The sequence below is a fragment of the Molossus molossus genome, unplaced genomic scaffold, assembly GCF_014108415.1.
Source record: "Molossus molossus isolate mMolMol1 unplaced genomic scaffold, mMolMol1.p scaffold_m16_p_22, whole genome shotgun sequence".
NCBI classification, from domain to species: Eukaryota; Metazoa; Chordata; class Mammalia; order Chiroptera; family Molossidae; genus Molossus; species Molossus molossus.
Window position 1 is genome coordinate 15,176,418 of NW_023425358.1, and position 26,230 is coordinate 15,202,647.

The following is a 26,230-nucleotide window of genomic DNA, read 5'->3' on the forward strand; positions in this document are numbered from 1 at the left end:
TTAAATGGTTCGCTGGGTCCCAGTGTCCTGTGTCTGCTCCTCCACTCAGGCACCTTCTTCCTTGCTCAGAGGAGCTGCTTCCCAGGCTGGACAGGCAGATGTCAGCCTTCTGGTCTGGCCTTCCGTGGTCCAAGAGTGTTCTGCCCGTAGATGATGCTTTCCAGGAGCCTCCCACCCCACTGTCTGGTGCCCTCACCATTCTGCAAAGCGTCTTTGTCTCCACCCTGCCTGCAGGGGGTCCAGAGAGACCCCCCCAAGGCAGAACTTACCTTAGAACAGAAGGAAAACCCTTCTGCTTCCTCTAACTGGCTTTCCCCAGCATGTCCATGGAATCCATGTTGGCCCCAGTTTCAGGGCCTTTCACAGCACATGTGCTGTTTTGTCACTGACCACTCACATCCTTCACCACCAGGCAATTTTCTGATTCAATGACACTGTTTGTCATGTTGTATTTCACAGCTGCAGCCTCTGGGAAGTAGGTTTTGTACCTTGGGACAAGCTGTTTGAACAGTCAGCCTCAGCTGACTCATCAACAGTGACACTTCAGCTGACCAAGTGCCCTGCATGAAGGCTGAAGGGTGCTGTCCCCACGACAGAGCCCCGACTCAGAACAGCTGCTTATGTATGACGGTGGGCCACGTGTGAGACTCACTTCTGTTCTTTTCTCTGTATTCATTCCTCTGACAGGTTGGTGGTTGGGGCCAGCTGTATCCTTTGCGAGCATGCCGGTGACAGAGGGCCTTGCCTACAGCCCTGAGAGTGGACGCCCAGTGCCCAGAGCCCCTCCCCCACGGCTCTCTCTTCTGTCAGGGAGTACACTCTGCTGCCTGGAAGCAGGCACTTACAGGGCCACTCAGGGTGGATGACCTGTGCTCAGGGGACAATTTTAGGCTGACCTTTGAGGCTAGGGCTTCCTGGAGGCTTTTCCTGAGCCACACACTGAGGTGGCTGAGCCAGCTGGGCCAGCTGGACACAGCCGTGAGGCAGGTGATCCTCCCTTGAGAGCAGCCCCACTTGCTCAGGCCTATTCCTTTAGAGAGAGCAGTAGAACCAGGGAGGGTCAGGAGAGGAGCCACAAGAGGATCTGGGGTCAGGAGGGGGGACATTCAAGGGAAGATGAAAGTGCTGGTACTGCTAGCGGAGAACACAGGCCAGAAACTGCTGCCTTGTGTCTTTCACAGAGTGGGTGTTACCCTTCCATCACCACTCGGACCCCACAGAGTGGGCCCAATCCTGGTGGCTGAGATTAAACTCCCAGGGAGTCTGGACAAATAACCCCCGGTAGGCAGAAGCCACCTGGCCCATGGGTGCTGGAGGGAGCTCCTACCTTGTCCTAGATGTGCATTTGAGAGATGGGGGTAAGGAGTTCTTTGTGGCTGGTGTTTGGAGCCTCCTTTGGGCTGTCTGGAGACTAGTAGGAAGTGGGCTGCTGGCGTAGGGCCCAGGGTATCTTACCACTTGGTTCCCGATGTCATGATCAGCTAGTTAGCATTCCTTAGCTTGTCTCTGGCAGATGTCGCCCTGGAGTGTGCCGGCTTCCTCACTGGACTTGGACTGGACACCACTGTCATGATCCGCAGCATCCCTCTGCGGGGCTTTGACCAGGTAATGCCCTTGGACCCAGCTCCCACCTGTGGCTCTGCTTTCCCCAGTTTGTGGCATTTTTCCTCCACAAACTGCCCCAGCCCAGACAGGTGCAGATGTGGGCTGGGACTGTCTCAGTCTTTAGAAACTAGCCCTTAAGTTGAATGAGGAGGTTGTTCATAAAATATAAAACATCTGCCAGAGTGGAAGCAAGGGTTGTCACTTGGAGTGTGTGGCAGTTCTGGGCACACTGGGCCAGCCTCTCAGACCTCGGTCATTCCATCAGTAAGTGGCAGATGTGTGTCAGCAGAAATGCTATCCCCTGCCTCCTTGGTGAGCCCCTCTAGGGTCTGATGGGGGGTGCCACCTCAGTAAGGGTAACTCCAGGCAAGGAAGCAGGTGGCAGACTAGTGAGGCCCTTGGTGGCCACCTCAGAACATGGTAGCTCCTGGCCACAGTACTGGCCACCTGCCAATAGACTAAAAAAGTAACCCACAAGCCAGGATGAGCACTCAGTTCCCCAGCAGGTGGGCAGTCCACCCCGAGTACTTGGCGCATCAGCATAGTCTCTGAGGCCCTGTCTCTCCACATGCACTGTACAGGGGTCAGCGCCAGCTCCATGCACAGTGAGCCTGTTGTGGTCCACTCCTGGCAGCTGTGTGGCAGGAGCCCAGCGGGCCATCTCACCACATCTGCATGTGCAGGTTGTCTTCATATGTGTCTGGGATGCAGACACACATGTTGACAGCAGACACACCCATGTGAACAGCGTGTTGAGTGTTGTCTTTTGTTTTTTTCTAAAAACTCTCCAAAGAGCCTAGCCGGTGTGTGGCTTAGTGGATTGGGCATCATCTCATAGACTGAGAGGTCCCAGTTCTATTCCTGGTCAGGGTATGTGCCCGGGTTGTAGGCTCAATCTCCAGTAGGAGGTGGGCAGGAGACAGCTGATCAGTGTTTCTCTCTCACATTGATGTTTCTATCTCTCTCTCCCTTCCTCTCTCTCTAAAAAATCAATAATAATAATAAGAATAGACATATTAAAAACTCTCCAAAGAAAGGTCACCTGTTAAAATCTAAGTCTGGGGTTGTTGTTAACATGTCAAACTCTCCATGGCCCCAAAAGAAGATAGACTGCTATTCATCACACAGTCCCACTGGCCTTTAGCCCACCCTTGGCTCCTGCCCGGTGATGCAGAGATTTGCCCCTCCATGCTGCGTCCATTGTGTGCCGTTTGCCCCTTAGCGGTCACACTCATCTGTCACTTCACTCAGCACAGAGGTCCTGTGTGTCTGCTGTGGGGACACAGCATCTAGGGCTGGCCTCTGAGCCCCAGGCTGTGGGGAGAATGTACCAGGCAGCACGTAGGAGCCACAAGGAGGCCACATGGCAGATGCAACAGAGATGAGGCTAGAGAGGCAGAGGGGACAGCAGAGACCAGGGCTGCTGGGAGAGCTGGTCTTGGCACTGAATGGAGGCAGAAGCTGGAGACAGTGGGAGGGGGAGCAGTAACCAGAGGGGCCCATGGAATGGATCTAGGCCTCTTGAGGGGCTGGAGTGAGCAAGGCTGGGCTGGAGTGCCCTGAAGGCATCCGTAGCAGGCAGTCTGATGCCTGGGTAAAGTTGGATGTCCATCCCACTTGGAGACAGTGGGATCACCCAGGTGAGAGTCTGGAGGAGAAGGAGCAGGCTCCAAGTGTGCCCTGGGAGAGGTACAGTGGCACGGTCAGGTGACTGAGGCTATGCCTCAATAAGAAGGATGTGCAGCCTCAGTGGCAGGCCTAGGGATGGTGGACCGGCCCTGTGGCTCAAGAGGGCCCAGCAATTCCCCTTCAGACTGTGACAGGGATGTCCAGGCCTGTCAGGAGTCCAGAGGGATCCAGACGGGACAGGAAGCCTATCTACCTGTTCCTGTGGCCGGTGCGACAATCCCAGATAGGCGGGGCTTCTCCTGGTGTACCGTCCCTAGGTGAGCTGGTGCACCCAAGCAGATGGCAGAGGGTTTAAACAGTGTCTTTTATTTTCTCCTGAAAAGAGAAGCTGTGGCTGACTGCACCTTTGTGGCAAGCCCCACAGTGGCGCCAGGAGCTGGGCCCCCCGTCGCAGCCTGGGTGTACAGAGTCTCCTGGGCTGGGAAGAAGGAGCCCCTGTACAGATGACCCGCCTCCCACAACACCCACTACCCCCGTGTTTCTTGGTGGGGAACAGAGGTGCCCACTTACTGTCCCAGTTCCCCAGTGGCAGAGTTGCTGACCACACTCAGTGAGGGAGCTGAGCCCCATCTGGTTCAGGTAGAGCAGAGCCCCCACGAGAAAGGGGTGCTTTTTTGTCATTGATTTCAGTGAAGACAGTTAATTAGCATCTAAAGAAGAGCCAAAGGTGAAGAGCATCCTAACTTAAGGGCTCAGGGTTCTCAGATTTGGAGCTGGGGGTTGAGGAAGGGTGTGTCAGATGCTCTTCTGGCTCTTCTCTCAGCTCCACAGAGCACAAGGGGACCTGGACGTGGGGCAGGAGAAGAAGGGGTGGGGCACCGAACCCTCTCCTTGGAACAGACCCCTCTTGCCCCTACCTCAGGGCCTTTTCAAGGAGGCAGGCGGCCGGGTCCTCTCTTCCCAGTCATCAGGAGCGACATTTTCTCTGACACCTGGTCCTCACAGCGCGTCCTCTTGTGCCTTGCAGCAAATGTCATCCTTGGTCACAGATCACATGGCCTCTCATGGAACCCACTTTCTGAGAGGCTGCACCCCCTTGAGAGTGAGGAAGCTCCAGGACAACCAGCTTCAGGTCACCTGGAAGGATCTCGCCTCTGGCAGGGAGGACATGGACACCTTCAATACCGTCCTGTGGGCCACAGGTAAGGGTGTTCGAGCCATAAGTGCACGTGCATGAGTGTACACACGTGGAGAGCGGTGGCACTGCCCCCCTTCACACTGCCTCCAGGGGCTCCCCTCATCCTGCTGGCTCTTAGGTGGGTTGGACGCTGCAGAGTGCACCTCTTGGGCCGTCATAGACTTGTGGGATTGCTTCCGATGCTCCCCAGTGGGTTGCTTTGAGCTATGCAGGTCATCACATGCCAGGAGGGGTTGTTCTACCAGCCTTTCCAGAAATCACACTGCAGATTTCCAAAGACAGCATCCAGTGATAGGGCAGAGACCAAAGGCCCTTTCCAGGCAGGCGTGAGCTGTGTTCTCATCTTCCAGTTCTCTGGGAAGCTGTGGGCAGCTTTCGGTAGGGGGGAAGTTTGGGCAAGTGTGGCTATGCAGAACTAGCCCATTGCCCACCTTGCAGTGCATACTCCCTCCCAGGCTGGGCCCTCCCTGCACTCAGTGGCCGCCCCACTGAGGAGAAGGGTAGAGAATGTGGATGTGGAGGGAGGGGAAAGACCCTTGCTCAGGGCCTGGATCTGAGCTGGTCTGAGGGAGGGGAATGGGCTTTGAGGAAAGACCTGGAGCTGGATGGGAAGAACTGGACACCCAGATACCATGCCATCAGGAGCCTGATCTCTGCTGGGACGCTTCTGCTGTGGCTTCTGGGGTTAGAGTTTTGTTTCCTAATCACCCATCAACTTGCATGTGAAAAGTTGGAGCAATCAAGGTCTTGCTTGTGCTTGATATTTTCAGTTTGAAAGGTTTTCTCTGCTTGGTCAGTTGTCCCTCTTCTGTGAGCCAGGACTCAATCCATGTGGCGAACAGAATTGTCCCCGGGCTCCATGTCGATGAAGCACGTGGTTACTGAGCACTCAGAGGGGCTGTCACTCAGAGGGGCTGTCCCCTCAGTGTTTGTGAAGACCTGGTTGCTAGGTCCAGTGCTCCATCTGAGGAGCGGGGCTGCATCAAAGAGAATGCCTTTCGGAAAAGCCTGTTTCCCCGAGTCACTTAGAGCGACTGGAAATCACAAGGTGAACTAAACTCCAGAGGAGTCAGAGCTCTTCACTTGTCTGGTCAACACGAGCAGATTTGAAATACCCCAGGGTGGATTTAGTGCATCTTTATGAAAATTCTGTAAATTACCAAAGGAAATATTCTTGATCAAATCATAAAAGTAAATTTTAAATAGGTTTATTCTGGCCCTGGCCAGTTTGGCTCAGCGGTTGGAGCGTCGGCCTGCGGTACAGAGAGACCCGGGTTCAGTTTCCGCTAAGGGCACGTACCTCGCTTGCAGTTTGTCCCCGGCCCTGGTTGGTCGTGCAGGTGGCAGCCACTCGATGTGTCCCTTCACATCGATGTTTCTCTCTCCCTCTCTTTCTTCCTCTCTCTCCCTCCTGCTCTATCTGAACAAAAAATGGAAAAATGTCCTCGGGTGAGGATAAAAAAAAAAAATAGGTTTATTCTGATGAACACTATGAAAGATTGCATAACTATTCAGATCCAGAAATGTAAATTGACATTTAATATCTTAAACTGTGTTCTAACTGGGAGTTGGCATGTTTCTCCCCTCCCATTTGCACCCCAGCAGTACCCCTTTATTTTCTGATGTCCCTCTGTGCCCATGTCCCTGGTCTCTACCTTTGCACTGAGGTGTTAGCCTGCACCCAGAGCTACTTGCTGAGGCCATGCTGATGGCAGCAGCTCAGAGGGCAAGGGGCTGTGCCCTCGGGAAGCTTTAGGGTTCCCCAGCTTCCAGATGGGGCCTGGTGGATAACAAACAAGGTCCCCCAACATGCATGCCTGCCCTCCCCCACCAGGAGTTCATTTTATTTTTTGTATTTTCAAAAAGAGCATCCCCAGACAGTCTGCCCGGCATGATTGATGCTGGGGGTGTAAGCTTTTCGCAGTCCTTGGCCTTTGACCTTGCTTCCCCAGGCGGCGCTGTGGCGGCGGTTTCTGGCACGCCTCCTGGGGCTGCACGGGCTTGTGCTGACTTCGCTGCTCGTTCCCGGCAGGTTTTGTAAACATCAGGAGCCACTTCCCTGTGTAACAACTGGGAATGTTTTCTGCCGATTTACGCAGCAAGCCTTGAACTAGGCACTACTTCTGCTTGCAATGAAGGATGATTCAATCCGGGGGGTTAAAATAAAATGCCCTGGGGGCCACACGGCTGGCACAACAGAACTCTTGGACCAGACATCCCTTCCTAGCAGTGAGCTGGACTTTGACATCAGTTAAACACACAAAAGGGAAGGACACCCCTCGTGCCCTGTGGACACACGCTGAGGGCTGCAAGGACCTCCCGTGGGACTGAGCGCCAGCCTAGCCCAGATGCCCTTGTGCCTGATGCCGGGGCCACAGCTGGCAAGGACAGTGGATGTACGGATGGCAAAGTCAGCCTTGCAGTCTGAAAGCCAAGGAGGACTCTGAGCCCCTTCCTCCGGGCAGCCTTGATCTCCACGTGGTGGATTAAACACATTAGCAGTTAAAGCAGTTAATTGCTGTGCAGGGGGCCCTCTCATTGTTTGTCTCTGAATCACCCACCCACACCAGGTGTCTCAGATAATAGACTGGGAACTCGCAGCGAGGAGGATTTCCTGTCTGCAGATGTGCCGATTACAGTGCTGAGTGAAGACAGTCAGCCTGCACTGCCGGCTCGAATTCGCCCTGCACAGTTAACCAGTTGTGGCCTGAATCCCCCATTGTCTGGGGGAGCAGGAGCAGGATGGGTGTCAGGAGTGGACACTTCTGAGCATAAATGCTTCTAGGCTGGTGGTCAGCTTTAGTTTAGTTTAGTTTAGTTTTCTTTTTTTTTTTAAAGCACGGATGAAAGGCATTTGGATCATAGCCTGGAAAATCAAGAATGGAAACCCCCCTGCCCCTCAGCATCTCCAGCTTCTCGGGAAGATTCTCTGTCCCTCACTTGAGGGAAGGATGAAGGCTTTGGAGCATCTATCCCTGGGCCTGGGAGTTCTGCCCACTGTTGGAAGAGCCCAGATGGCTGTGTTCCCAGTGTTCATAGTATTGGGAGGGTTGTTCCAGACCTGCCTTGGGAGCACCATGGTCTGCTGGGTGAGACCTGGGAGAATCAGCCACTGAAGCCGTCTCCTTTTCTCAGGCTTAATCTCAGTAGAAGAGCTATTGTCATCCCATCATGGTTAGGTCACTTCTGAGCCTCTAAGATGGTATAAAAGGAGCCAGCAGGCCCTGGCTCTCAGGTACTGGAGGCCCAGCTTTCCAGCTTCCATCCAACCACCATACTGAGGCCACTACCAGGAGCCACTCTGAATACAGCCCACCCACACAGCATGTGTGCTTGGACTGCAGCCAGGGACACAGGTGGTGTCCAGGGAGCCCATGATGGGGGCCCACTATGCCCAGGGAGGGGAGCACATCTGACCAGGATGGACTGTAGCCTGGGGCCCCTCTCTCTCTGTCCCAAGGACTTCGTATTCTGGTGTACATGCTAGCCATCTGTGCTCAACTGGGTTCATCTGATGGCTCTCCCACACCACAAACATGGTTCATGAAGGTCCCTGAGGAACTCCCCCCTGGTGCCATGCAGCAGGAGAGGAGACAGGAGGCAAAACAGAACTGAGCCCCTGCGGCTGGGGATTCATGGATGGGCGTGCTCTGAGCCCAGCGAAAAGGAAGAGGCAGTCCAGGGCCCTGGCTCCTCCTGAAGGCCATGGATGTCGGGAGCAGCTTGTGGAATGACCATGGATGCAACCTGGTTGGGAGAAGACCCGGTCCAAGGTCACCAGACCTGTCCTCTGGGACTGCATCTTGCTGTGGCTGTAGGAAAGCAGGTGTGTGGCTATCTTCTTCCCAGTGGGGACTCTGCAGTGGCCTGGTTATGACAGGTTACATACAAAAGACTGCTTTGTGACAGATACCCCAGTTCACCCGGTGCTCACCCCTTCCCTTCTCTCAAGGTGGAGCAGCTGGCCTTGAAGAATGTACTACTCTGCTTCTGATATTCTAACACCTTTTTATGTTAGTGCACATGTAAAGTTTGTAATTGCTGACATCAAGAGAGACCCAAATCTGCTTGTGTCTGTAGTTTGCTCTTGGAGGAAAAGAAGACATTTACAGAGCTCACACCTATAGGCACCTTTCACAGGCCCAGGGAAGTGGCCACGGCCTTCCCTACCGCACTGTGTGGCCCCCAGGCAGTGCACCACTGCTCCTGGAGCAGCGCCATTGGCTCAGTGATCTTCATTCCCTCAGCCGTGGCTTGCAGTGGCACTAACCCATGGCAGAAGCCAGGAGAGGGGCAGCGGGAAAACAGTGCCCTGTGCTTCCAGACTGGCCTAATGCCTTCTGCTTGGGGTGGTCCACACAGAGCTGCGCCGAGCCTGCAAGCCAGCTCCTTCTTGTGGCCAGGGTCCCCTGCCCCCCACAGCCATCAGACGCAGCTGGCCGCCTCAGTGCTCACGAGGACCAGGTGGGGTCTTTTTACCAAGTCAAACCCAGGATTTATGGTTAGAACTTAGGAAAATTAGGAAAAAAGAAAAAAAATCTTTTGTGAATGCTCTTCTAGAGAGAGAAATGGGCACTGTGTGTGCACATTAATGTGCACAATCTAAATTCTGCAAGTGCCACTCGGAGCAGCCAACCAGCGGGAAAATTATGTCTATAGTTGTTATACCTATAATTGCTACCTGCCATGGAGCATGTTTCTTCCGGGGGCAGGGGTCCCATGACCAGGCTGTAGCTGGGCCTGAGCTGGAGATTCCGTGGAGTCCAAGGGCTGACTGTAGGACCAATGTGACTTATTTTATATGATGTCGGTGCTTGCACACAGGCTTACGTAGGAAAGACCCATGTGCTCCCCAAGAGGTAAGCTTGCCCCACTTGTCCAAGGAGCCTTCCAGGTAAGAGACTCCCTCGTGGTGGCCTAGGAGGCACTGGTGAGTGCTGGTGGTTACAGCAAGCAGCCTGCCTCAGGTCACACTAAGATCCAGGACTCACTCATTCATTCAACAAATATTGAATCCTGCCTGGAACATTGAGACCAGCAGGATAGCTGCTCTCTCCTGTCCCCGGCGGGCTTGCAGCTGTAGATGGGGCCTGGGACTCACTGAGAATGGCCCATTTGAGAAAATAAAAGAAGCCCTTTGCTGTTACTATCATTTTCCCTTAAGTCTCATGGATGACAAGACACATATAATACATTTTTGAAAAGTAGGTTTCCGAGAATCCAAATGGAGGTTTCGAAGGTGGGAGTTCCCTTCTGTGCCTGGTCCAAGGTGCTACATAGGCCTGGCCCGGTGGGAGTGGCCAGCTCTGGGGGTCCACATACCCCTCAGGAGGGTTGCCCAGGGGCGCCCTCCATGAGCCTGTGTGTGAAGCTGCTGCTGGGCCCTCACCCACGCTGCCCCGTCCAGCCTCCCGGACTCCCAAACTCCCGGCACTGAGCTTCCAGCTGCTTCCTTTAAATCCTGGCTGCGTACGTCTGATCACAGCCCTCATTCACGCTGTCATACTCCTGCTGGCACTTAAATCTTACCTCGTTACACGGATTGCCCTTCACTCATCAGAACATGTGCTCCAGGCAGGCGTGAAATTGGAGGGAATGCCCGTCTTCCCATAATGGATGAAAGAGGCCTGTGAAACTGCATGTGCCCAGTTATCTGTGTCCCCTTGCCTGGCAGAGCAGGTAATAATTGACCATCAGCTGCCATCTGAAGTTTTCAACTTCAGCCTTCTTCAGCTGGCTGAGTGAGTGTGGTGGCCCGTGAGCAGCAGCCGGTGGGGCCATCAGAGGAGGGCTGGCCGGGTCCAGTTGTGCCAAGAACACCTGGGCTGAATGCTGGTTCTGCCACAACTTCAGGGCCCTGGGGTGTCCTGGGTGGTGGGTGCTGGGAAGGAGGGACTTGGCCAACAGAAAAGGCTAGGCCTGGTGAGGGAGGCAGCTCCGAGAGCAGAGAGAAGTGTGTGGGCCCATTCACACATTTACGCAGATGGTTGTCGTCTCTGAGGAGGAAGGAAGGGAGAATGTCTGTTTGTACCTGGAATTTTAATGTTTGCATTGCCGTATTAATGGCGGAGTGTTATCCGTATATTCCATAAGAAGCTCTTCCAAGGCAAGAAGGTCATGAAAATGTCTATAAGTGAAAGAAAAGGCAGGAATTAACAATTCACAGGAGGAAATAGAGTTAATCAATGCATGGCCAAAAAATAATTTCACTAGTGGAGATCAGCACTGAGAGAGCACTGCCTTCACTTCCTTTGGGAAGGAGCAGAGCCTAAGATGGAGTCATGGGGTGGGGCCCCCTGCCCTGCCCTGCCCTGCCCTGCGGAAGCCTCACCTGGCCAGTGACCCTCTTCTGAGGATCTGCCCCAAGGAACTAAACTGACATGTGGACAGATCACCATCTACATTCCAGTGGTGTCCAGGGAGCAGAGACTTGAGGGCCTCCAGAAGTCCCACCCAGGGCAGCCATTCAGAAACACTTGGTAGACCAAGCTGGGTGCCAAGAGCCCAGGCTGAAGGGGGAGAGATTCTGCGGGGCTAGGAGTGGGTAGCCTGCTGTACTGGGCTGAGGAAAGTGCTGTGGGTGACATGCAGGGTGACGCAGATGGGGGCACAGTAGGGGTTCCCCTCTTCCCCAAATCACCTGAGTAGTACTTTTATTTATTTTTATTTAGTTTTTAATCCTCACCCAAGGACTTGCTTATTGATTTTAGAGAGGAAAAGAGAGAGAGAGGCAGAGACAAACATCGATCAGTTGCTTTTCTGTATGCGCCTCAACTGAGGATCGGATCGAACTTGCAACCTAGGTCTGTGCCCTGACCAGAAATAAAACTCGCAATCTTTTGGTGTACAGGATGATGCTCCAACCAACTTAACCACACTGGCCAGGGAAGTACCTTTATTTTTGCATAAGGTAAAAGGGAAATGGTCAAAGAGATTGGTACACTTGCCTGCATCTTGCTTTGTGCCATTTATTTAGGGCCTGAGCTTGGGCTGGGCGTTGTCCTCATGGCAGAGCTGTCCTGCTTGTGTGAATGGCCACTGGGTTCTACCATGACACCCATTCTCCCCTCTCCTCTGGGGCTCTGGGCCTGAACTGTGGGGGCCCACACCATCTGACTGTACCCCAGCACCCATGGGGAGACATGTCCCTGCTCTGAGCATGAGGGAACAGAACTCTGGAGGGTCATGGGGGCTGTCCCTCCCTCCTCTGTGACCACTGCCCACGTTGTTTGCTCAGTGAGGCCCATGGTGGGGTCTCAGGGCCTGGTGTCCTGGCTGTGGCCCTGTGAGGCCTGTCTCAGCTCCTGTGATGCCTGTCTCAGCTCTGGGATGTGGCCCCACAGCTATCTTTGACTACCTGATAAGGTCATCTCCCTTCACTGTTTGTTCCAGAAGCATCTGTGGAGTGCTTACTCCATGAGGGTATCTTCTTTGCTACACTGTTTAACCCCTCTACCCTCCTGCTCCAGCCATCCATCCATTTATTCCTTTTACCCATGGCCTGCCTCACACATTCCCATGAATGTTCCAAGTTTATGTACATAGCATGTCCTAAAAGTTCTGGCTTCAAAATTTGGACTATAGAGGCCACCTAATTCATGCATTTGTTATGATCTCCTGTTACTACTTTTATTTTTTAAATATATTTTTATTGATTTTTTTTTAGAGAGAGAGGGAGATAGAAATATCCATGTGAGGAACATCGATCAGCTGCCTCCTGCATGCCTTCTGCTGGGGATTGAGCCCGCAACCCAAAGCATAAAAGTAGTGATGCTAGCTCTTAGAAGGTGCCCTGAGTGGGAATTGAACCGGGACCTCTCAGTCCATGTGATGATGCTCAATCCACAGAGCCACACCAGCCAGGCCTCCTGTTACTACTTTTAAATTTATCTATGGCCCTGGCCGGTTTGGCTCAGTGGTTAAAGTGTCAGCCCACAGACCAGAAAGGCCTGGGTTTGGTTCCCGCTAAGAGCACGTACCTCGGTTGCAGTTTGTCCCCAACCCCGGTTGAGTTCGAGTCAGTGGCAACCACTCGATGTGTCTCTCTCATATCGATGTATCTCTCTCTTTCTCCCTCTCTCCCTCCCGCTCTATCTCAGGATAAATGAAAAAAAAAAAAATGTCCTTGGGTGAGGATAAAAATAAATAAATAAATTTATCTATATGATAGCCCCCCTCCATGCATGGTTTCACCTTTCTCTGTTTCAGTTACCCAGACAACTTCGGTCTAAAAATATTAAGTTGAAAATTCCAGAAGTAAATAATGCATAAGTTTTCAATTGCATGCTGTTCGAGTAGAGGGATGAAATTCTGCATGATCCCACTTCATCCTGCCCCGGGATGTGAATCATCCCTTTGTCCAGTTTCTCTACACTGTATCCGCTACCCACCATTAGTCACTTAGTCGCCGTCTCAGTTATCAGATCAACTGCAAGGTATCATAATGCTTGTGTTCAAGTTACCCTTATTTTACTTAATAATGACCCCAAAGCATAAGAGTAGTGATGCTAGCTGTTAGAATATGCCAAAGAAAACCCATAAGGTGATTCCTTTAAGTGAAAAGGCATGTATATATAACAGTGACTTTCAACTGGTGTGCCACAAGAATTTTTAAAACATGCAATACCTGACTATTTAGTCAGGGGCACTGACCTCATTTCTCTTAGATTGTCAAATAAAAAATGACAACAGCCAACACAATAATGGCTGTCTGCTGTGAATGAATCAAAATTATACCAATTTTATTTGTCAAATTGCAAAATATATATTTTCTGTGCCACAGAATTTTAGTAATTAGTTTATGTGTGCCACGAGATGAAAAAGGCTGAAAATTGCTGACGTAGAAGAAAAAAAAAGTATACATAGGATTGAGTACTATCCACAGTTTCAAACATCCACTGGGAGTCTTGGAATGTATCACCTCGGTGGATAAGGGGGGAATACTCTGGGTTTTTTTTAGGACCTCAGATGCGGTTTGATTGGCATTTGAAAGGTGTGCAGTTACCATGGTTACTATGAGGTGCATGAGGAAATGCTCTTGGCCTCCAGTAACTGGCCAGGCAGGAGTGCAGGAGAGAGTTTGGATACAGCATGGTCGGCATCAGAACAAGTTGGTCTCGGGCACCAGCTTGCCCTCGGACACTCCAGCCCCAACCCAGAACAATCAGCAGGAAGTGGTGAGCCTGGTGAGCTCCTGTATGCTGTGCTCCCCAGAATTGGGGGCCTGGGGAGGAACTAGAAGACTGAGCCATGAGCCCTTTGCTTGCAGGGACTCTCGGCCCACCCAGCCAACCCCCTCCAGTCCTGCCCATGGGACCCAGCTCCTTCCTCACTGAGGCACAGCATGTTTCAGTCCCTTCCCAAATGCATGAGGGCTCCTGGGTGCCCACTGGGTTCAAAAGACCAGTATCCCTTACTCAGGAGTCAGGCCTGGGCCCCCAGCTCATCTTGTCCAGGGCAGGACACCAGCTAGGGTGGCATGTTCTATTCTGCATTCTCATGGGTCTCCAGTCATACAACGTCAGTGCCATTAGAAGGCAGGGACCTCAGGGCCTCTTGTCTCATGTGTCTGGTCTGATTGGCGATGGGTGCCAGCCTGCCCGGCACCCATTCCTGTGGCTGAGTAAAGTGAAGAGGCTGGAGCCGGCTCCCCCCGAACTTGAGAAGCACGGCTTAGCCGAGACTCTGTTTTGACTTCCCGCTCCAAGAGAGCAGCTGGAGACGAGGTTTCCCTTTCACACGGCTTGGTCTTCCAGATGTTCAGATTGGCACCACCCGCTACCCGACCTCTTATGTGTCTGAGCTGCTGAGAGTGAGAACTATGCCTTAGAAATAATTAATTTTTGTCATTAGGGAATCACCCTGAGCCCCTGGGGGCCATGAGGCTGCCTGCTACCCTCCTAGGATCAGGCAGGAAGGGCTGCCTTTGCCGCTTCCTGGCTCAGTGAGGCCACATTGACTAAATTAGGGAGAAAGGAACCTCTTCTGGCAGCTCAGTTGTGATGATGCCCAAGGCTGTAGCATGTGGAGCCTGGCAGGGAGGCAGCTGTGCCAACACATCCAGGGACCAGTATTCTCTGCCCCTCCTGGTCTTTGCACCCAAGAGCAGGATTAACAAGCTGACTGCACCAAGAGTGGGGGTGGTGTGCTCTGCCCCTTGGCCCAGGTCTTCTCTCAACCTTGGGGGTCTCAAAGCTGATGTGTCTGCTAGGCAGGTGCCATGGCACACAGAAGGGGAGCTGAGGGCCTGCAGCACGGAGCTGCCACAAGAACTGGCCTCTAGCCCCACAAAAGGAGTTGTGAGGACTGTCCTGAGGCCCTGAGCAGCATGTGAGTTTGTGCACTCTTGCTGCTTGCTCTGGGTTGGCTCCCCTCCATGTGGCACCTGGGGACACAGGGCTTATCCATTGAAACAACCTGGTGGCAGAATAGAAGCATAAACCCACCTTGAAGTGCTGCCCTGCCCCCAGTACAAACCTTCAGGAAGAGCATGGCAGGGGGCCTAAGGTCACAGAGAGAATGGAAGGGAGGGCACCCCACCCCAGGAAGGGCCACATGGGAACTCACGATGCTGTCAGCTCTCCTGAGGCCCACTGACGGGCGTCACAGAGACAGAGACACCTGTCTCAGTGGAACATGCGTGCACAGGACAGGAGTCACAGCTTCTGTGAGGGCCGAGGGCCTGGGTTGTGTATATTCCATATCTTCCCCCTGGGGCACGATGTCTCTAACAGTTGCATGGCCCTGTCACATCATGTCTGTGGCTGCTCTGCCATGTCGCAAGGCATCCAGGCCTGGAGTGGGCTACGCCAGGATCCTGACCCCTTCACTGGGGAGGGGTGTAGTGATCGCAGTCTTCATGCACATCTTCCTTGGGTCATCACTGCTTCTAGACCTTTCTGTGGTCAGAACCAGAGACTTTATATATTTTTTAAGATCGTGAATTTCCAATTCAAATTTAACATTATGAGGTTTTAACTGTTCCCTTTGACACATAAGATCTGTTTGCAGCTTTATTGTTAGGACATAACCTTCTGAGGATATTCAGTTAAAATGTTGGTTCCTATGGCTCTTGAACAAATCATCTTTCTATTGCTCTGTTACCAGCTTCATACACAATCAGGCCCCTTTGTTTCAGGTTATCTATAGGTCAAAGGGGTTTTTCCTATTTTTTATTTAATTTTATTTTTTAATATGTAAGCTATGTATATGATTAAGAAAACAAAATTGTATCACAGGATGTGTTTAGAGAAGTCCTATTCTTGTTTCTGTCTCCTCCCTGCTGTTTCCTCCCTTTCTTTTCTTTTTTTTAAAATTTGTCTTTATTGTTGAAAGATGGCCCTGGCCGGTTTGGTTCAGCGGTTAGAGCGTCAGCCTGCGGTCCTGAGAGACCCGGGTTCGATTCCCGCTAAGGGCGCGTACCTCGGTTGCAGTTTGTCCCTGGCCCTGGTCGGTCGTGCGGGTGGCAGCCACTCGATGTGTTCCTTTCACATCGATGTTTCTCTCTCTCTCTCTGTTCCTCTCTCTCCCTCCCACTCTACCTGAACAAAAAATGGAAAAATGTCCTTGGGTGAGGATAAAAAAAGAAAAAAAAGAAAGTATTGCAGATGCCCCATTTCCTCCCTTTCTGAGGCTCACTGTTTCTATTAGTCCTGTCTCATCCTTTCATTGATTCGTTGTGAAAATGTAAGTGTGTGGGTGTGGGTGTGTTTGAAGCCCATGGAGGTCAAAAATCCCTCGATGATATTTGTGTTCGATGTTTTACCAATTCTAAAGTGGACATTGTGAGAAGTATTTCAGGTAAACCAAGGAATCTCGGTCAAACCTGCTAAAGAAGACTGTGGTAAATAAACCGCTCTTATCTCCTTTAGGTCGAGTTCCAGAAACCAGAAGTCTGAATTTGGAGAAGGCTGGAGTAAACACCAACCCTGAGAGTAAGAAGATCCTGGTTGATGCCCAGGAAGCCACCTCTGTCCCCCATATCTACGCCATTGGAGACACAGCGGAGGTATGGCTGGTGCCTGATGCCTGACCCCCCACCCTGGCTACCTACCCTGGCTAGGCCTTGGGGACACACATGGCTGACAGATGCTCTGGGCCAAGTCCCAGGAGCTATGACTTGAGTACTGGGAAGAATTGGGTGTCAGCCTCTGCTGTCTTGAATGCTCTTTCTTTCTGTGGAGGGCAGGTAGGGAAGGTTTAAAAATGGCTCAGAGCACCGTTAGCAGATTCTGTCACAAACCTCCTGTGTGTCAGCTCTGAAGGAACACACTTGTTCACTGCAGTACTGGCTTCAACCTCCCTATAGAGGTGGGCAGAGGTGCAGGGCCCTAGAAATGCTGCCGCTGGACACAGCCTTGGGCCGTGTTAGCCCAGAGCATTGGATCTAACCTCCTTGCCTCAATTTATGCTCTGATCTCTGGGCAGGTGAGTACTCTCCGTGGGCTGTCAGACACGGGCAGGGCCTGAGGGCGCTGGAGCCTGATAGGGTATGGACCCAGACCCACACGCAGCCCTCCTGTTCCCTCCCCGGAAAGTAGGGTGCACACCACCTGTGAGTCCCTGGTGGAAACCCTGCCCTCTCTCCTCACAGGCTTCTGGTCAGTTGTGGGGCCCCTGCTCCCAGACAGCCTCAGGAGCAGTCGGCCTGTCCCGCATGTGTACAGCACATACTGAAAAAGTAGTGCAGGAGAGTCCCTGGTCAAAGGGGGCTGAGAGGGACACCAGGACCCCCAGACCTCAGCAGGCCTCTTGGCCTTGAGACCTGCTAGCATTATTGACATGTATGTTAGTTTCCCAGGGCTGCCATCACAAATCACCACACACTGGGTGGCTTAGAACAATAGAAATTTATTTTCTCTCATTCTGGAGGCTAGAAGTCTGAAATCTCCCCCTCCAAAGCCTCTAGGGGAAGGATCCTTCCTTGCCTCCTCTAGCTTCTGGTGGCCCCAGACGTTCCAGGCTTGGAGCTGGAGCTTTGTGATCTCCATCTTCACGTGGCCGTCTCCTCCAGGTGGCTGTTTGTTCTTGTTTATCATTTATCAAGACCCTCTCATTGGATTTAGGGCCCACCCTAATCCAGTATGTCCTCATGTCCATCCTTACCTTAATCATGTCTGCAAAGACCCTTATTTCCAAATAAGCTCACATTCTGAGGTTCCAGGCAGAGGTGAATTTGCGGGGGATGCTGTTAAACCCACCATGATGTGCTGATTTACATTCATTCATCATGTACTGACTGAGTATCCACCGTTCTGGTACCAGGCACTTCTCTGGGTTCTGGGACCATTGCAGGAACAGATAAAAGTCCCAACCCTCATAGAGGTGACATTCTGGTAGAGATCATACATGACAAATAAGTAAGTAGACTATTTCAGATTTAGAAGATGCTTAATTACTAAGGGTCAGGAGAAGCCTGAAGGGGGGATGGTGAGGGCTGGAGAAGAGCTAGAAAAGGCACAGGGGAGCTCAGGCACATGTACCTGGGCATAGGGAAGCCAGTATCTTAGGTAAGTGGATCCTAGGGCAGGGCATCCTGGAGCCGAGAGGGCACAAGTGGCAGATGTCACTGATGCTATGGGACCATCCTTCCCTCAGTGTTGCGTGCCAGCCTTTGCTGTGGTCATATCTGGGGGGCTTCGGGAGAGCTTGGACATGTGGAGACAGGCCAGGGCAGGGTTACACATAAAGCTGGGCCTTCCCTTTGTTCCTGAGAGGCCAGTCTTCCCATTGGGCATGGGTATTTGGGGACAGCTCAGGTGGGGCGTATGGTCAGAGCTCTGGTCAGTTCTCCTCCAGGTCATCTTTGACCATCTAGTCGTCCTGTTGCTGTGGACAGAAGTAAGTGGCTTTACATGACCTCAAGTGTCCCCAGGACCCGGCTCACATAGTCAGGCAGTGCAGTTGGTCAGTATGATCTCTGATAGCCTGGATGTGCCATTCTTTGGTAGTGGCCATCCTGTGAGCTGTGCCTTAAGACAGCATCAAGTCTTGGGAGAGAGCCCAATTTGAATAAGATACGTACCCCAGGAGCTGAGTGAGTTGGAGTTCCATCTATTTCAGACCACGTTGCCAGGAACATATAGTACACACAAAGACATTATTTATTCAAACATTAAATTTGCTTACTTGGAAAGGTCATTCTGAGCCGGCACAAGAGTTAATGCCCCAATGGTCCAGGGTGGGGAAGCCATTGTTTAGTGCAATACTGTGCGCGTGCGCCTGGAGGTTTCCGCACCTAGCCAGGCTTGGTGGAATGCACAGCCTGCTTTCCTGAGTTATCTCTGTGGATCTCTATTCATTTCTGGAATGTCAAACAACATCTGCATTTCCTGCTGCTGCAGAGGTGATTGGCAGCCAGTCCCAGGCTTACCCGTGCAGGAACGTTGGGGGCTGTGCGCCCCCACCTTCCCCCCAGCAGGACACCCACTGGGTTAGAGGGGCCCCCAGCAGAGTGGCATTTTGATTTGGGATTTGTAATGGGCTATGATGAGCTGTGTGTCAGGAGCACACAGGATGCTTCCAGGGCCTCTTTTAGCCTGAATCCCAGTTGATGTGAACGGCAGCAGGATCTCTTTTGAGCTTTGTTGTGGGGTCAGCTCGCCAAGGTCACTGACATGAAGAAGTAGTTCAGATAGAAGTCGCAAGGGAGCGTGGGTACTGTGGTGGGCTCATTAGAAGCTCAGCTCTCTGTGGGGGAAGGGTGTCATCACCACAGGTGTCCCCCAGAGCAGGACAGAGGGAGGGAAGAGAGAACCAGCAGACTCACCAAGGGCCCTGGTGCTGCTGCCTCACTGCAGAGACCCAGCAGCAAACAGTGTTTGGGGGTTTCTGAAAGGGAGACACCTCACTAGAAGGTGATGGGTGATGGAGGGACTACATAGACTCCCTTTGAAGACGCGCCAAACTAACCCCACACTCCTCCTTCCTCTGTCAGGGGCGGCCCGAGCTGACGCCCACAGCTGTCATGGCAGGGAGGCTCCTGGCCCAGAGGCTCTGCGGCCAGTCCTCTGAGCTGATGGACTATGACAATGTGAGTGCTCACTTCTCTTCACAAGGCTAGGTTCAGCCTGGAGAGGGCTGTGGTTCGTCCTGGAGTGTGGGAGTATGTGTGCATGTATGTGCACGTCTCTCTGTGTGTGTATGTGGGTGTGTGGTGTGTGTACATGCATGTCTGTGTGTGTGCAGGTATCTGCATTTTTGTGCGTGTGTATGCATGTGTGCATGCATATGTACACATCTTCATGTGCATGTGTGTGCACACATCAGTGTGTGTGTGCATGCATGTATATGAGGTTCAGCTCTGAGGGCAAGCCCCAGAAGAAGTGAGTGAGTCTACCAATTGTCTTGTGACCTGCCAGCCAACATGTCTGGGGACTTGGCCCAAGTGAGAATCTTTAGTGTTGGGTCTCCAGGGGTGTGTCTGACTCAGAACCTGCTTTCCAGGTCCCCACGACAGTCTTCACCCCGCTAGAATATGGCTGTGTGGGGCTGTCAGAGGAGGAGGCTGTGGCACGCCATGGAGAGGAGCACGTGGAGGTAAATCAGGGCGCTGAGGAGAAGCGGCTGCCACAGTATGATACCTGTGTGGCACTCATGCCTCCTGACATCCCCTCCCTGACAGAGGCCTGGCAGAGGAGCAAGAGTGTGGGCTTCCCTGCTTCCCAGGGCCTGCCGCTTGGCAGGGCAGGAACAGGATGGAACATGGGGACCCAGAACGATGGCTGTGATACCGTGATGTGGCTGGAAGGGACATGTGAGATGGGGGTGTGAGAGGGTGGCCTCAGAAACTAGGGAGCCTTTGGGGTGTGGCCCACCTCACAGGGGCATATGTCTCCCTAGACCTGGAAAGGCTTCTCCTGCACTCTGACCTCTGCTCCCCTTGTCCTCTGTTCTCTTGCCCCAGCCTGGCCCTGCCCCCAGATACCTTGACTTCCTGCGACTCTCCCCTGTGGTTTCTTCAGTCTGAGGGGGTCACAGTCCCCTCCCAGCCACATGCCAGCTTCTGCCTCTACTCTTCCGAGACCCTTCCAGTCCCCACAGGCCCCTGGCAGTCCAGACTTGGGCTGTCATCCCTGAGGCAGAGGGGTTTCATCAGACAAGGCTTCTGGGGTCTGCTCTGGCAGGCCCACTGTGGCCTGGAGGCGGCCACGGAGCGTGCCCCAGGCAGCCTGGCAGGATGTGGGAAGGCTTTGGATGCTGGAAGCCTGCAGTGTGGGTTCCTCTTGCTGCTGCAGCAGCCTGCAGGCAGACCGATCAGAAACCAGACCCCATGTGGCCACCACAGCAGGGCTCGGTACCCTTTGGGAATGAGTCACTGGACTCCGGGGCCTGCCCCTTGCCCCAGCGCCCCAGTCCCCTCCATCAACGGGCCAGGCCTGACAGGCCAGCCTTTCCCTCAGCACTTTATTTGCTATTTTTGTTTGATTCATCACAAGTACACTGGGACATATGTTCATGGCATTTTATAATGTTGTTTTATGTTTCACAATGTTGAATGGCCAAATACTCTTTGTTTGTTTTTTTTTCAATTCTGTCTTAGTTAGAACAATATTCTCTGAAGCTCCATTAATTAATAATGGCTGTGCAACACATGTGAGGGCCCTGCTCATTTTTTACTCAGCCGCAGCCCTGAACACGCTGTTGGTTCCTTCTCGGGTGCTGAAAGCCTTTGTCCGACAGCTCCGGTGTGGGCCGGGGGCCGCCCTGCGCCTGCCCCCTCCTCCCTGCTCAAGTGAGGGCCCACCAAGCACCAGGGTGCCTGAGGGAGGCCAGATGGCCACCCGCTAACCCGCTCCTGTCTCCCGCTGCCTCAGTCACCCCATTCACCCGGCAGCGTCTCCCTGGTCTCTACTATGTTCACATAGCCTGTCAGAGCTGGAAAGTGTCTGGGGGCTTGATTGGCTGCAGCCGCTGACTCCAGGAATTGGTATTTGTCACCCAGGTTTATCACGCCCATTATAAACCACTGGAGTTCACAGTGGCTGAACGGGATGCCTCCCAGTGTTACATAAAGGTGAGTGTCCTCGTGGGCCTGGGATGGGGCATGTCAGGAGGTGAGAGAGAGTGAAAGAGTGGGACCTGGAGGGTGGGGGAGCCCCACATGGCCACACATGCCCTGGGGGGGGGCCACACGCAGCCCCGGGGTCCCACCTCCAGCCTGGTGGCAGCTGACTGTGTGGCTTTCAGATGGTGTGCCTGCGGGAGCCCCCACAGCTGGTGCTCGGCCTGCACTTCCTAGGCCCCAACGCAGGTGAAGTTACTCAAGGATTTGCTCTGGGGATCAAGTAAGTCCAGAAGAATGTCGGCCGTTACATGATGCTCAGACTGGTGTCCCTCTGAATGTTGGCAGCAGTACAGTGGAACGTCCACTGTGTTGACGTTGCTTTTATGTAGTGTTGTCTGTGTTTTCAGCAGAATGTCTCCTCAGAGGGGCCAGGTTCAGCCAGACAAGCGGCTTTCTTCTCCAGCCAAACCCTGATAAGCCAGCCACACCGCCTGTCTATCTATGGCCAGGCCACCTGGGGGGCAAGAGGAGAGCCTCATGTCCCTGGCTAGCCCAGGGGTGTCACTCTTTGGGTCTTTTCTACTCAAAATGAGCAGGGTTGGGTCCCTTGATCATGGGGCCCAGCACTCAGGCGGTCATGAGCAAGGTTTCAGCGTGAAGGGAACTGTGAGAGCCAGCCCCCCGGGAAGCATTCATCTGCTGGAGCCCTAGCCATTACCTGGGTCTTGGGCACAGGCTGTGCGTTGTGGGGCCCAGGGCTTCCTGGAGCCGTCGCTGACGGGGGCTCTGGGTGTGAGTGGGTTATTCAGGGCAGCTCGGAGGTGGGGCAGCTTGGTGTGGGGCTGTCAGGGGCCATAGGATGGGGTGAAACAGAGGGGAGGGACTGAACTCATAAAGGAGGACACGTGTGCCTCCTGGATCCCCACTTGTGCTTGGGGTATATGGAGGTAGGAAGTCTGAGGACAGGGTGGGTTCAAGGAGCAGGGTTGATACCCAGAAAAGCTGATGATGGAAGGGCTGCAAAGGCCGAGGGTTTAGTCCAGATGTCCTAGGGATACCCCAGCCTCCCACATAGGCAGCATGGGCCCTCGGATAGAGGCATCCCATCACAGGGCAGCAAGCCTCGGGCCCCACCCTTGCCCTCCTAGCCCTTCACACACACGTCAAGGTGATCACTGGGCTGTGGGGTCAGGTTCTCCCCAGAGGGGAAGGGCAGGTGGGCCTTGAAGGAGAGGAGAGGAGCCAGGGCTGGGTCCAGGGCTGGACTAACATCCTTGGAACGTGTGTCTCTGGTCCTTAATCATGAGATTCATGTTACACCCCATTCAGTCCAGAGCGACCATTGGAAGGAAGCCCATGAACCTGGTATAAGACTCTGCTGAGTCTTGCCAGAGCCTGTTGTGGGGAGGGCAGTCTACCCTGGGCACAAAGAGAACAGCTGAGGGTGAGCCCTGGAACTTTGCCCACTGACCTGTGTGTGAGCACTGGCAGGCCGGGCTGTCTGCAGCTCCAGCCCTGGAGGTCTCTGTGGCCACTGGGACAGGGAGTCTTGGCTCTCCCACGAAGCCATCTCTATCCATACTCCAGCATGATGATACTTTTGCCAGGACTATCACTGAGCTTCTGGAACAATTTCTAGAGTGACCCTTTAAAATGCAGCAGCCTTTTTAAAATAATCCAACTACAAAGGGCTGATTTCTTTAATATGCAAAGAACTCTTAGAAATCAATAGTAATAATCATAGGATGAATTCTATAGAAAGATAGGGAACACGATAGGCTAATTCAGAAGAAAGGAATATAAAAATAAGTAAAAAGCTGATGTGTCTTGATCAGAATTTTAAAATGTAATGGAAACACCAAGAAACCCTTTTGGTTGATGAGGGTGTCCGGTAGTGATAGTTTTCCAGCGTCTGCACAATGGAGATGCTGAAGGTTTGAGCAAGTCAGTGGAGTGATAAGAGTGATGTTCCAGACATTTGGAAGGAAGGCCTTCTTTCCGCATTTGAAATGAACACACTAGATGTTCATGGTGGGATTCTTCCTACCAGATAGGCATCCCGGCACACGTGTGCACAGACATAAGAAGAGCTGTGTGATGGGAGTGCCCTGTGGGGTGCCCACATGCAGTATGCCAAGGAGTGAACAGTGCATGGGGAGTGGTTGTTGCTGAGCATGCAGGAGGCACCTGTGCGACAGGTGCCGGGTGCCAAGCAGAAGAGCGACTGGGAGAGGGAGCTGGGCAGGTGCAGGCTCTGGTAATAAAAAGTGGGCCCAGGCAGAGTGAGGAAGTGGGTCCCGTAGAAGGACCAGCTGGAGCCACAGCCCAAGCAGAGCTGTGTCTGGTGGGCTGGGAGCAGCAGGAAGCCAGGCTGGAGCAAATGAGGGAGGGGTCAGGTGGGAGGCAGGCTTGAGGCGGGGCTGCATGTCCACTGCAGGCATTTGGAGGGAGATTGGATGGGTCCAACAGGTGTTAGCAGGTGTTTCTGGCTCTGGCTGGAGGAAAGAGGGTGGGGGCCAGGGTTGAGAGATGACTTCTGAGGCGCGCCCCTGTGTGCCACCTCCCCAGAAACAGGGTAACGTGAACATGTCACCCTGCACTGCCTCACTGCCCCCCCCCTCCTCTTGCGTGTAGGTGTGGGGCCTCCTATGCACAGGTGATGCAGACAGTGGGCATCCACCCCACTTGCGCCGAGGAGGTGGCCAAGCTGCATATCTCCAAGCGCTCGGGCCTGGACCCCACAGTGACTGGCTGCTGAGGGTAAGCCGCCATCCCTGACAGGCCCAGGGCACACGGCACACCTGCTACCCCACAGCCAGGCCCTTCGGAGCTTCAAATCCAGGTACGTGTACGGGGTGGGCTCCATGAAAGGATAGAGCAGTGGTGGGAGGGGGGAAGGTGCCACTGTGAACTGCTCTCCAGGTGTGTGGCAGGCTGTACCTGCTGTGCCACCTCACAGGTAAGCCCTGGTCCCAGGCCACAGTAGCCAAAGAAACAGGGATAGGAAGAGGCCGCTGAAGGCCCCACCATCCCCAGGGTGTGGGAAGTGTCCTCCAGGCTGAGCTCAGTGGGCCGCTGGGTGGAAGGAGGGCCTCCCTCTCCCCCCTCCTGTCTTGCCCTGTGCAGAGCAGCGCCAGCTCGTTTCTCTCTCGCCCAGAAGGTGGAGATGCTGCCTTGTGCACAGCTGCCGCAGCACCGCTGGTTTCTTAGAGCTTCCCAAAGCCAAGCTGGGCCAGTGGCGGCTGGAAGCCTCTGGCTATGTTGTTGATCTCAGCCCTCTTCCGAGGAGGAAGACATTAGCGAGGCCCTCCCTGACCCCTGCCAAGGGGATGCCTGCGGTCAGGGCCTTTCATCTCTCAGCCTGCGCATCCTTCAGCCTCAGCGTGCGGGGCCAAGCAGTGGCCGAGGGGCCCATTGGCAGTGGGTTCAGGGCCTCTCCTGGGGCACTCTGAGCACCTGCTCCACCACAGTCCCTCAGTCAGGGCTGCCTTTGACACAGACACACAGAGGGCATCCTGAGGAAGCCCTTATCAGTGTCACACCTAAAAGAGCTATTTTGTTAAGAGCCTGCCATAAATTTTTATCATCGCAAAATATTTTTCACATTACAGTGTTCCCTATGACTCATCAGCCTCAGGGGGCGCTCTTCGGGGCTTGTTTCTCATCTGCCCTGAGTGGATCCCTGTGTGTGGGCACAAAAGACATGGCCAGGCGTATGTGGGGATGGTGTGGCTACCGCATGCTGACCCCACATCTTTGGCAGGACACTGGAGGCCAAGCCCAGGCGACCCTCAGCCCTGCCTGGAGATCCCCAGCCTGGAGAGCCCCTGAGGTAGTTGGCGTGGGCGGCGTGTCTGGATGGACTGCCCGTGTGCCCTGCAGGGATGGCTTCTGGGGGTATCGGTCCCCACACTTTCCCTGTCCACCCCCTCCTGCCTGGCAGCCCTGCTAGGCCCTGATGCCAGATGATGACGACCTGCGCAGAAACCCACCCTGTGGGCTGCCCATGTCCGAGCCTCCCTGGTATTTCTGGAGTACAAATAAAGAGGGTGTTTTCCTGAAGTGTGCCCTGCCTGCTGCATCTCCAGTGTATCTCCAGGATGGCTCTGTGGGGGTGGGACCTGGCCATCCATCCTGACAGCCTCCCACCCCATCACCTTCCTTCATCATTTGGGAACTGCTTCCAAGTTCTGCGATGGGAGCTGGGGTAGTATCCCTGCATTCCCAGCATCAGTGCCTCGGAAGACCCCGACCCTCCCGGCACAGACCTCGGGGAATCCCTCCCAGGACGCTCTGTGCACCTCATAGGTGGGCATCCACCCCACCTGGTAGGTGCTGGGGTTGGGGGCGGGGCAGGAAGCCTCTGGCTTTGTTTTAGAGCATCCTGCCAGTGGTGTGACCCAGCGACGGGAGTGGGCAGGGGTGTTGGAGGCTTTCTGTCCCTGAATGTCAGGCACCTCATTACGTTTTCATGGTGGCCTCCAAGTCAGCTTGTCTGCGGTACTCAGGCTAATCCTGCACATTGAGGCTTGATGGTGCCTGTCAGTCACCACAGAGAGATAGTGCTGACAGCGACAGGCAGGGCCTGGCATTGTGCTGGGGCTTTAGTGGCGGTTAATCTCATGTCTTTCTTAAGAAAACATCACTTAGTCTGCCGGCCCAGGAGCCTTGGATGGGACCCTGCTTGTCAGCAAACAAAGGAATGTCTCTGCACCGTAATGGGCCTACGGGAGCCTCCGCCGCTCTGTGTGAAGCGTGTGCAGGAGCTCTCAGACGCCCAATTAAGATGCCAA

At 53.6% G+C, this 26,230-nt stretch overlaps 1 protein-coding gene across 9 annotated transcripts in view; it reads left to right on the forward strand.

Annotated features, from left to right (window-relative positions):
- TXNRD2 (thioredoxin reductase 2) overlaps nucleotides 1–25,481 on the forward strand; it is a 51,995-nt gene extending 26,514 nt beyond the window's left edge. For 5 of the 9 annotated variants that reach the window (XM_036276592.1, XM_036276596.1, XM_036276595.1 and 2 more), the window contains 10 exons: nucleotides 688–707; nucleotides 1,514–1,605; nucleotides 4,262–4,436; nucleotides 16,303–16,439; nucleotides 19,368–19,463; nucleotides 19,877–19,969; nucleotides 21,375–21,446; nucleotides 21,620–21,717; nucleotides 24,072–24,279; nucleotides 25,201–25,481. In XM_036276592.1, the coding sequence (XP_036132485.1) occupies nucleotides 688–707; nucleotides 1,514–1,605; nucleotides 4,262–4,436; nucleotides 16,303–16,439; nucleotides 19,368–19,463; nucleotides 19,877–19,969; nucleotides 21,375–21,446; nucleotides 21,620–21,717; nucleotides 24,072–24,195 (907 nt within the window). In that variant the 3' untranslated portion in view covers nucleotides 24,196–24,279; nucleotides 25,201–25,481. Of the gene's footprint in view, nucleotides 1–687; nucleotides 708–1,513; nucleotides 1,606–4,261; nucleotides 4,437–16,302; nucleotides 16,440–19,367; nucleotides 19,464–19,876; nucleotides 19,970–20,054; nucleotides 20,184–21,374; nucleotides 21,447–21,619; nucleotides 24,041–24,071; nucleotides 24,280–25,048 lie in introns of those variants that run through there. The other 4 variants (XM_036276593.1, XM_036276594.1, XM_036276597.1 and 1 more) reach the window with 4 other exon arrangements.
- The last annotated feature ends 749 nt before the right edge of the window (nucleotides 25,482–26,230 follow it).